This window comes from Chaetura pelagica, unplaced genomic scaffold (assembly GCF_000747805.2).
Source record: "Chaetura pelagica isolate M959 unplaced genomic scaffold, ChaPel_1.0 scaffold436, whole genome shotgun sequence".
In the NCBI taxonomy this organism is placed as follows: domain Eukaryota; kingdom Metazoa; phylum Chordata; class Aves; order Apodiformes; family Apodidae; genus Chaetura; species Chaetura pelagica.
The window spans coordinates 4991152-5002206 of NW_009953651.1; the positions used below are offsets into that span (position 1 = coordinate 4991152).

At 38.7% G+C, this 11055-nt stretch overlaps 1 protein-coding gene across 1 annotated transcript; it reads left to right on the forward strand.

Moving 5' to 3' along the window:
• Nucleotides 1-536: 536 nt before the first annotated feature.
• Nucleotides 537-10607, forward strand: TAF5 (TAF5 RNA polymerase II, TATA box binding protein (TBP)-associated factor, 100kDa). The gene is made up of 11 exons (XM_010000170.1): nucleotides 537-588; nucleotides 1123-1363; nucleotides 3125-3440; nucleotides 4078-4241; nucleotides 4694-4829; nucleotides 5326-5446; nucleotides 6483-6612; nucleotides 7708-7872; nucleotides 8314-8491; nucleotides 8643-8820; nucleotides 10154-10607. The coding sequence occupies exons 1-11, from the start codon at nucleotides 537-539 to the stop codon at nucleotides 10369-10371; spliced, it is 1899 nt and encodes a 632-aa protein (XP_009998472.1). The 3' UTR covers nucleotides 10372-10607.
• Nucleotides 10608-11055: the final 448 nt, after the last annotated feature.

Here is an 11055-nt window from a genome sequence, read left to right on the forward strand (position 1 = left end):
GGGGCCGCTCCCTCCCGGCGGGATCCCTGGGGTCTGGGGGTGCCCTGTGCCTCCCCTCGGTGTGCTGAGTCACAAAAGTCGGTGTCAGGTCATCCCTCCTTTGGAAGGCCGCTTGAGAGACCCCAGGATGTCTCATCGGGAAGAGATCGGGATCTCCTGGGGGTGTTCCCCCTGGAGCAAGGGACCGAGGGTAGGGTATCCATCGTATTTGCAGGGGGCACTGTCAAAGGGAGAGGTGCTTCCCCTTGCCTTTGTGTCCCATTTCGTCTAACAGCATAGTAAGAGACTGAAGGTTTCCTCTGTAGTTAGAGGTGGTGTTCCAGGACATGGATGCAGGGATAGCAACAGAGACCTGATTTACAGGCTGCAGTTTGAAGTAAGAGCCATAGGGTACTTGTAGCAGAGGCATCACACATTTCTGGATCAAGTTGTTGGGTACTTGAGCTCTCCTTTGAGTAACTGGAGTCAAAGTATTTTTAATAAAGGTGTTCTGTAGGGCAGCTTTACAGCAGTATAATGACATTTCAGGAACTGCCATGTCTGAGTTTCAGCAAATATATGAAGTCAGCTTGTTCCTGGTATCAGTTGGTACGATTGTTTTTGTATAGAGGACAAAACGATGAACACGTTTAACGACTGCTATGGAGAACAGAGGTCTCAGAGTGTTAGCAAGTGACAAAAATTCACTATCCTCTAATGGTTGGGTAGTGATCTTGGTTAATTGTTCACTTAATGAACTTAATTAGCTTGTCTACTGAAAGCAAAATAATTATAGTAGGTATATCTTGCAGTTCAGAAAGATTCCGTGCTTTATTTGAGAGTTTCTAGCCGTAGCAGGAGAGGTAACTCGTTTTGGTGATGCTACTGGCTTCTTCCTTTACACTTATAATCCTAGCTGAATTTGGTGCAAAAAATAGCTGAAGGTGCCAGGAGAACTGGCTGCTGGGCTATAATATGCCACCATCCTCTCACTTGTGTCATTTAAACTTAGTGCTGAACAAGCACAAGACTTAGCGTCATGTTTTGCGCTTCACGTTACCAGTAGGATTGTTGGCCACTGTGTATTTGCCAGCTCTTGCAAGCTGTCTTACAAGCTCTTGTTATATGCTAATGCTTTTGCAGTTGGAGGAGGCGTTGTTGTGGAAGATCAGCCAGATGTGAGTGCAGTATTGTCTGCCTACAATCAGCAAGGGGACCCTACACTCTATGAGGAATACTACAGTGGATTAAAACACTTCATTGAGTGTTCCCTGGACTGTCATCGAGCAGAATTGTCTCAGCTGTTTTATCCACTCTTTGTGCACATGTACTTGGAATTGGTCTACAATCAACATGAGAGTGAAGCTAAGTCTTTTTTTGAAAGGTAATTTATTCTTACTTGTGTATTATTTTGTGTTTGCTAAATTGATTAAATCTGTAAGCTATAGTAGCATATGTTTGTGTGTATATACATATATATTATTTTTCTTCTCAAATGTTGAAGAGATTTGGAATCTGCAATAATGGTGTCATGGATTACAGTTACTGTCCTTTGCCAGTCTCCTGTGCTAGACAAATGTGCAAACTACATGCTTTTGAACTGTCTATGTACAGATTTTGGGCCATCCTTATGGTGAGCTGATGGGCTCCTTGCTGCAAGGTATCAGTGAAGAGATGCCGCTTCTTTAGGGAAATAATGTGGGGTTATTTTTTAGCACTGAAAAATTGCACCAAGATGCCAATGTACACTGTATTTGCTAATGGCATAGCATGGATATTGAAATTCTTCAAATGAAATTAAAGGAATTAATTTATGGCAAGATATAATTTTCTCTGTTCTTACTATGTTTCACTTCTTTATCACTTGAGAAGGAAATTAAATGTAATTTGTTTTCTGGGTTCAGACCAGTTATGAAATATTTTAAACTCCCTTTGTTTAGTCAGTTCCCTTCTCCACCCAAGAAGGGGAGTTGGGAGAAGGAAAGGAGACCCATGGGTTGAAATTGAAACAGATTGAATCAAATAAAACCCTGATATTAATACTAATATAAAATACATAAAGTTGTACTCAGCCCATGTAGTGGTCATGAGCTGTGTGCTCTCAGCATGGAATGCTAGATGTCAAACACTGCAAGCACCACAGCTCTAGTGAAAGTTCAGTGATCACAGCAAACGAGAGTCTGCCTCAGGAGCAGAGTGACAGGTGAGATTCTTCTGCAGTGGTGACCACTGAATAAAAAGAGCTGTCCCCAGCAAGCTTTCCTATTTATAGTGAGTGTGTCGTACATTTATGGTATGGAACACTTCTGCTGGCCAGCTTGGGTCAGCTGCTCTGGCTTTCATTCCTCCTAGCTTCAACACATGGCTAGCTCAAAACTGCTGAAGTCTTTGTTCATTATGGAAACCAGCACACTATGGCTGGCCACAAACTAGAACAAAGTGTCTTATCAACTTTGTTCTCACTAAACCGGGTGCTGCAGTCTTCTCAAAAATGCAGCTTTTCTGAATAGAAAACCGGTTCTGTGATTCTATCCCAGTGAAATCAGGACACAAACCAAAAGGATAACTTTGTCTCCCTCTGATATGGTCAGCAGAAGTGGTTCTGTAAATAGTTCAGATGTTTCCTGGCACAAATATTTTGTAACGTGGTTTGAATAAAAATGGAAAACTCCAAACATATGTTGGCTGTGTGATGCAAGTGGAGGGTGAGAAGCATGTTCACTGTGAAATGTGTGTGTTCATCTAATGAATCAGATAGAAGTGCATCCAAGTAGTCTTACATAATGAAAAATGCCCTGTGCTTTATGACACCATAAATTAGAGTTTCATTTCTGTAAATAAACATGTTAGTGTAACTGCTTCAGGCGAGAACCATTTGGATGTATGAAATTCTGTGAGGTTCCATTTGTGTATTCTCTTCATCATGCTTTTTAGCTGTAGAGTATTCCCACAGTACATAGTAAGTCACTGGCTGTCTCTTCCCTAGGCTGAAATTTATTTAAAGAGGAAAATAATCCCATATGTTGTCAGTAGCTTCCAAAAGGTCCTTACATATATGTTTCACATCTAAGTAATGTAAATAAGTGTGCACTTAGGAGATAATGTTTTTGTAATCCTTTTATCATATCTTAAATTGTGTCAATAGATTTCATGGGGATCAGGAGTGCTATTACCAGGATGACCTGCGTGTATTATCTAGCTTAACCAAGAAAGAACATATGAGAGGTAATGAAACCATGCTGGATTTCCGAACAAGCAAGTTTGTGCTGCGTATTTCCCGTGACTCTTACCAGCTCTTGAAGAGGCATCTTCAGGAAAAACAGAACAATCAGATCTGGAACATTGTTCAGGAACATCTTTACATTGATATATTTGATGGAATGCCTCGCAGTAAACAACAGATAGATGCCATGGTTGGAAGCTTGGCTGGGGAGGCAAAACGAGAGGCAAATAAAGCAAAGGTAGGAGGGAGAGATTGTTGTGCTTTTATATTTGAACATGTCTCCCTAGTTTTTAGGGGAGATACGTTAGTATAGACTTGCAATTGTCACATGGGATCTTAAAAGACAGCATGAACAGAACAAAGAGAACTGTACAAATAGGTGTAAGGAGATCAAGATGTGTCATTGTCTGGTAGAAGAAACTGTTGAACCTCTTTGAGAGACAACTTCGTAACTAGACCTGAACTAAATCCTGAATTACTCTCTGGTTTTAAGATGGACACCGGACTACTTGGCTTCCTCTTTTGTACAACAGATGTAATTCTTTCTTACTGTCAGTTGTTAGTGCAAGGACTGTTTGTGTATATCTTAACAGCGTAGTGCTACATTACTATGCAAAGAATTCATGTAAGCTATAGGGTTTCTGCTTTAAGGAAGTGCTAAGAGCTGGTGGGGGAGCTTACAGTTGTCCAGATCAGTTGCTGGGCAGAACAGCAGAACATGGGCTAACCAGTAATGTAGGCAGTAATGCTAAAAGCAGTTTTAAAGCAGCAGCTCTATTGCTTGGACTATTATGTTGAAAAGTTTCCATTAAAAAATTAGTTTTCAGTGTGAGCAGCAATTACTCTTTTGTCTCATGTATTTTATTGGCTTGCAGGTTTTCTTTGGCTTATTGAAAGAACCAGAGTTTGATGTGCCTTTGGATGATGAAGATGAAGAAGGAGAAAATGAGGAAGGAAAGCCAAAGAAGAAAAAACCTAAAAAAGATAGTGCAGGGTCAAAAAGTAAAAAACAAGACCCTAATGCTCCACCTCAAAACAGGTACCAAGGAAATGATGTTAGAGAACCTTTATTAAATCCAGTCTTATTGTGCCAAATCTGCATTGCTGTTCACATAACATTTTCAGCTGTACACAGCTTTGGCGGTAATACTTTGAAGGAAGGTAGTAGAAAGCTCAGCATATAACCCTCTGTCTTTGACCTTCAAATCAATCTAAATGTCCCTTGATAAAATTTTACTTAGTTACCCACTAATCTCTTCAGCTCATACTCAGTCATTTATCTTGTTCCTCTGCCTTTCTGAAATTCATAAAACTACTGGCTCTTTTTCTCGTCAGTGTTGATCTTTTTCATAGCCTTTCCTGTTTTTCTAGTTCTTGTTTCATATTTGAATATTCGATGCATAGGATTGCATGTGAAGATTTTGCTTTTCTTTGTTTAGAATAACAATCTGGAAGATGCTTTTATTTTGTAAAAATATGTGTTTCTTGTAGGATTCCTCTGCCTGAACTGAAAGACTCTGACAAGCTGGATAAAGTAATGAATATGAAGGAAGCTGCAAGACGTGTGCGTCTTGGCCCAGAGTGCCTGCCCTCCATCTGTTTCTACACGTTCCTTAATGCTTACCAGGTTGGTAAAAGAAGAGTCTGGGTAATACAGAAAAGGGAATAAAAATTATAATTCTTAATAAAGAGAGAAGACTTAGCTGAGTTGGCAAGGGTAATTGTAACATTTGGAATAAGTGTTGCAAAGTTTATGTTCCAAAATCTTTGAAATTGTATTTAAAGACTCCTTGAGCTATTTAATGTCCATGTTCCTTGCTTTTGATCTGATTTTGCCTCTTTCACTTTTCCTGTGGTGCCCTATGTGTATTATACAGAATATATGATGTTTTGCACCAAAATACTGGAAAACAGTACTGTTTTGTCACTATTGACTGTACTTCATTCATATAATTTTATTTTTAATGGTTCAAGAATTCATGTGCATTTATGTCTAGCCTAGAATAATTCCCTCTTATTTTTGTAAATGAGTCGAGTTAATTTTCTTATTAGTTTTGGGTTCTGTAGTATTTGAAATGCATAATGAAGGACACAAACAATATAAATGCATATTTTGTGTACAGGGTCTGACTGCTGTGGATATTACAGATGACTCTAGCATGATTGTAGGAGGCTTTGCTGACTCTACTGTCAGAGTGTGGTCTGTGACTCCCAAAAAGCTACGTAGTGTGAAAACAGCAGCAGGTAAATAAGGCGATGACACTTAAGATGAGCACGTGTCACAAGCATCACTCGTGACAGCTGTTATGTATGAACAGAGAAAGATGTCTGTAGCTGGAGGGTTGTCTTCAGCAGTTAGATGCTTTTACTTTGAGGAAGCAGTATGTGCACAGATGTATGATTGCATCTTATCCTACCATTAGAAACATTTTTAAGAGATGAGAAGTTTGGTTGTGCCTACCTGCTGTTTAGGTGGTCAGAGCATAGAGCTTGGAACTAGCCATAACTCATGTAAAAAGTAGCCAACTTGCTTCTTAACTGGGTGGTAACTACAGGCCATAATAGACAGATGGGTTTAGGGGATCTAGGGGATAGACTCAAGGCACCCTGGGGGAGATTAAAGGAGGAAACTCTGAGAAGGCGGGAGGAAAATGTCTTGTAGCTCAAAACCTATGCAAATCCATGGAAACCAGACTGCTTTAATTCTGCGCTTCATGTTACAGTGTGCTATGGTTGAAGCTGGATACCACGCAAATGTTTCTTAACCTTGATACTTAACTGAAATGTGGTTGTGATGTTCAGCAAACAGTAGCCTCCGGGCTGAAAGTTACTTATAGTTGTGTGTAGTGTGCAGCTGTCAAAACCATAGAGTCATAGGACATGTCTTTTAAACACAGAACATGTAATTTAAAACATTAAAAACGTCTTTATGAGTTATTAACTTCCCGGAAAATGTGTGCCGATTTGGCATCTCTACCAAGAAGATGTAATTGTGTTTGGATGCTGAACAATGTCTGTGTGAAAAGTAATACACACTGGGATTAATTTACTTTAGCTCTTAGAGAAGTCTTGAGTGATTATTTATGTAAAGCACTATTTTCACCTTTTACAGTGGTAAAAAACGCTGTAGAGGCCATTGTACATTTCAAACTTACCAACACCCAGGTACTTTGTTATGTTCTGATCATATTTGCCTCTTTCAGAGAGAGTATTTTTTAATTTCCTGTTCATGGCATTTATCTTTGAAGTTCTGACAGTTATTATATTTGAAATATTGCAGACCTCAGTCTCATTGACAAAGAATCAGATGATGTCTTAGAGAGGATCATGGATGAGAAAACAGCAAGTGAGTTGAAGATTTTATATGGTCACAGTGGACCTGTCTATGGCACCAGCTTCAGTCCTGATAGGTAAAATAATTTTACAAGCTAACTACTTTGCTTGTCTTGAGTTTTAATTGTATGCTACTGAATGCAAACATGTTCTTAATGCAGCTTTCTTCCAGAAGGTTAAATCAATTCTTGTTTATGCAGCTTAAAAAACTGAGTGTGAGCATAAGCATTCATTATGCTCAGGGTGTCGGGCACTGTCAGCTATTAACTGAAATCAACTGGAGTGAAGGATACCAGCATCTTTTTTGAGGTTCAGGACTTAAATGGCTGAACAGAACATCTCTTTTGCAAACTGTAGTTTAAGCTCATTTTAACTAACTGAATTGTAGAGAAGAAAAATATTGCAGCATTGATTTCATTGAATATTATAGCAATATTGAATATTACAGTATTGCAAAACACAAAACCAGACTAAGTAGCACATCATTGCACTTGAAGTTTCTCATACTCTATGGAGACTTTGTTTTCAAACAGGACATAATAGTATCTTGAAAAGTTGAGATTTAAAACTATTATGTAGTTATGAGAGTTTGGACAGTAGAAAGGAAGTTTAAATGTCTAAAGTTTTGGTTTTGCATTTGTCTAGTTAGGAAACACCCATCACAGAAACAGAGCCAAGAATTAACTTTGTGTGGAACATGAATATAGAGTCTGTAATTATGAAGCGAGAATGTGAACGTGATATGAATTCTCTTTCAGGGAATACTGAAATTTTGAGTTCTATTAAAACTTTTTTTAAAGTAACAGTATAGCAGTTGACTAGTCATACTGTTCATATAACTGGAATTCTTGAGCAAAAAAACAGCTTTGTGGGTTTGTTTTTTTTTTTGTTGTTAGGTGGTTTTTTCTCCCCTCTGTGTTGTTGTGTTATCAGAATTAATGATCAACATCCAGAGGTCTGTCTTTTTTGCATAAGGGGCTAGGACTGTATTCTGCTTGGGTTGGTTATTGTTTCTTACCCCACCAAAATGCTGATTTATATGTGGCATGATGAAAAAATACTGTTCAATGGACAGTTTTTCTCACCATAGACATCTCATAGTGCTTATGCAATGGTTATACAGCCCGTGTATAAGTTTGGTATGTAATATGCTTTACTTTCTCCTGTGACAGGAACTACCTCTTGTCCTGTTCCGAGGATGGTACTGTCAGATTGTGGAGTCTCCAAACATTCACATGTTTGGTGGGATATAAAGGACACAACTATCCAGTATGGGATACACAATTCTCTCCTTACGGTTATTACTTTGTGTCAGGGGGACATGACAGAGTGGCTCGGTAAGAAACTGGGTGGGTTTTTCACTTGTCTTGGGTCAGTTTGTGGTGGATTAGCCATGGAAGTGATTAACTGATACACTCTAGACTACATTATTGCCAGGAATAAATTTTATTTCATGTTGATTAAAATACTGAACAAATGTTCTAATGTAGTTTTTTTTAAATTTTCAACACACATCAGGTTATCTGATGACTAGAGAGATAGTGTCATTTTATATGACTATAAGTCTTCTCATCTGTTTATTGTTTTTTTAATAACTTGACAGAGTATTCTTTATTTCTTCTTTTTAAAAAGTATACTTCTCCAAAACAGACCCTGCTAATTCAATAAACTGCATAATTCAAGAAACCACTGCATAATTACTTAATTTTATTCCTCATTGTGGGACAGATACTGAACTTCATTAGGGTTCTTTTTATTAATAAAGCTTTTTTTTACAGGCTGTGGGCAACAGATCACTACCAGCCTTTACGGATATTTGCTGGCCATCTTGCTGATGTGACTTGTACCCGATTTCATCCGAACTCTAACTATATTGCCACAGGCTCAGCAGACAGGACTGTACGGCTCTGGGATGTATTGAATGGGAATTGTGTAAGAATATTCACTGGACATAAGGTAAAGGCATAGCACTCATGGTGTGAAAGTGATTTTATTTCTGTGATAAGATTCTGAATAGTAGTGTTCAGAAGGAAAACAGCTTGACTGACTGAATGTGAATAGACTTAACTAACTAGTTTGTTTTGTCCCTGCCAAATGTCTGTTTTAGGGACCAATTCATTCACTGGCATTTTCTCCCAATGGACGATTCCTGGCTACTGGAGCAACAGATGGAAGAGTTCTGCTGTGGGATATTGGACATGGCTTGATGGTTGGAGAATTGAAGGGGCACACTGACACTATCTATGCGCTAAGATTCAGTAGAGATGGGGAGATTTTAGCATCAGGTAAAATTCACTGAAAACAGTGAAGTTTCTGTTGTGTTCCATAAGTTTAAAGAGGAATGATATAATTGCTTCCTTAAACTGAGGAAGACAAAGTAGAATAATTTGCTTAGCAAAAGTAGTAAATTAAAACTGCTGAAAACCAGGCAAGTACTCCACTGAACTGCAAAGTATGACTCCTCAGTGTTCCAGGAACTGAGTGAAAGGTGTTATACAGTTAGATGATAGTGAAGACTGGGATCTGTGTACAGGTGGAATCTAAAGGTAGAAATAATTCTAGGGCAGACAAGAAGTGGCTGGACTAGAGAAGCACAGAATACTGGAATGGGAGTGGAATGGGACATGCAGCAGGACTAAAAAGAAGACAGAGGAAGGGATAGAAAGGAAGATGAGTTATCTGAACCCTTAGTATTTCTACTTGATAAATTTTTTATATAGAAATGGGCATGCAATATTAACAATCAGGTCCATGAGCAGCTGAACTTGTGAAGCCTGCCTGGTTTTCCTTCCTGTCCACATGGATTCTCTGGTGTCTAATGTAGCAGAGTTATTTGTCTAGTTTTCCCATCGTGGAAGGGAGAGTTTTGTCTCTCCATCTTGAGTGAACTGTTCTCTTAAAATGTATAGAAATATTTGAAGCTTGTTCCGTCAGCTGTTGAAATTGGACAGGAAGTTCAAGTTACTGACAGAAAGAGAATTATGGACAGACACTGTGATTATCATATTAATTTCTTCATTAAACTAGGCTAGGAATATTCCAGATTTATTTAGTAGTATGTTTCTAAATGCAATGCAGTGAGAGTCATCAGTGAGCCACTACTGCAGCAGGGAAAGCTAATAGACAGGGTACAGCTTTGGTCTGACAGGTTTGGTGGTTACTTCAATTTATCTATCAATGCTCCAGTAAAAGCAGAGGCCACTAGACCTGCAAAATTCTGCTGTCTTCCCTGTATCAAGTAAAGAAACTGTTATTATGTGACTTAGAATCATAAACATTTCCTGAAACTGGCATCTAGCCCACAGGATGGTCCTACTTTTTCAGTGCTAGATGATAGAATCCAAACCCATGTGTTTTAAGAGAGTAGTTCTTTGTGCTTTAACCACAAAGCATTCAGGTTAGATCACAGGAAAGCTGAAATCCTGGTAACTTTTATGTGTGCATTCAGTATATTAGAGGCTTATTAAAGTCTGTGTCCTTTCAGCATGAGGGTGTCAACTGACAGTTACGAATGAAGATTTTGTGAGCTTTAATTTCTGTTAACTTGCTCCCCACTAACTTATATACCTTTTTAATTAAGAAAAGACTTAAAGCAGTTATCCTTTTTTGTCTTTTTAGGTTCAATGGATAACACAGTTCGTCTGTGGGATGCTGTGAAAGCATTTGAAGATTTAGAAACCGATGACTTTACTACAGCCACTGGACATATAAACTTGCCTGAAAACTCTCAGGAGTTGTTGCTAGGTACATACATGACCAAATCAACCCCGGTCGTGCACCTCCATTTCACACGCAGGAACTTGCTGCTGGCTGCAGGTGCCTACAGTTCACAGTAAATGGGGAAGATGAGACTGACTGTGCCGAGTCATTGCAGTTATGACCTCAGGATGTGAGAGGAGGCAGAATGTCTTGTACAGGTGAACTTACTCTGTTGCAGGAAAAGTGAAACTGTATCAACTAACACAAGAAGCATCTTCTCATTTCTGCCGTTTCATATTTATCCACAGTTTGAAAATGCTGGAGATTGGCAAGACATTGTGGCTTTAAAATAAGGAATTGCTCATGGTGCTTTTTCATAAATATATGTGTATGTATATGAAAATGTCTGTCTTCTCTCAGAGATAGTATTGAGTTCTGCTGAAACCTGTGAAAATTTAACAGCCTTGGTATGTGTTCTCCAATGATTTTTTAAAGCACTTAATTTATGGTTAGCAAATGTTTGATCAATCTCAAACACAAACAAGAACTGTTCAGTTTTAGCAAGTTAGAATTCACTATAGCCTGGGCGGGACAACAGGTATGGTGAGAATATCACAGCCACAAACAAGGCTTTGAAAGAGTAGGTCCTACAGGCAAGAGACATGTGGGGAACTGCCTTGAAGTTACATGTGGGTTTTATGCATCCACATACTAAGTCCTGAAAAGATTTCAAACTTGTGTGCTCTTTTGAGGTATCAAAAAGGCAGATCTTGTTATTCTGTTTTCACAATTAGCCAATGCTGTCTGTAAGTGATAAGCAA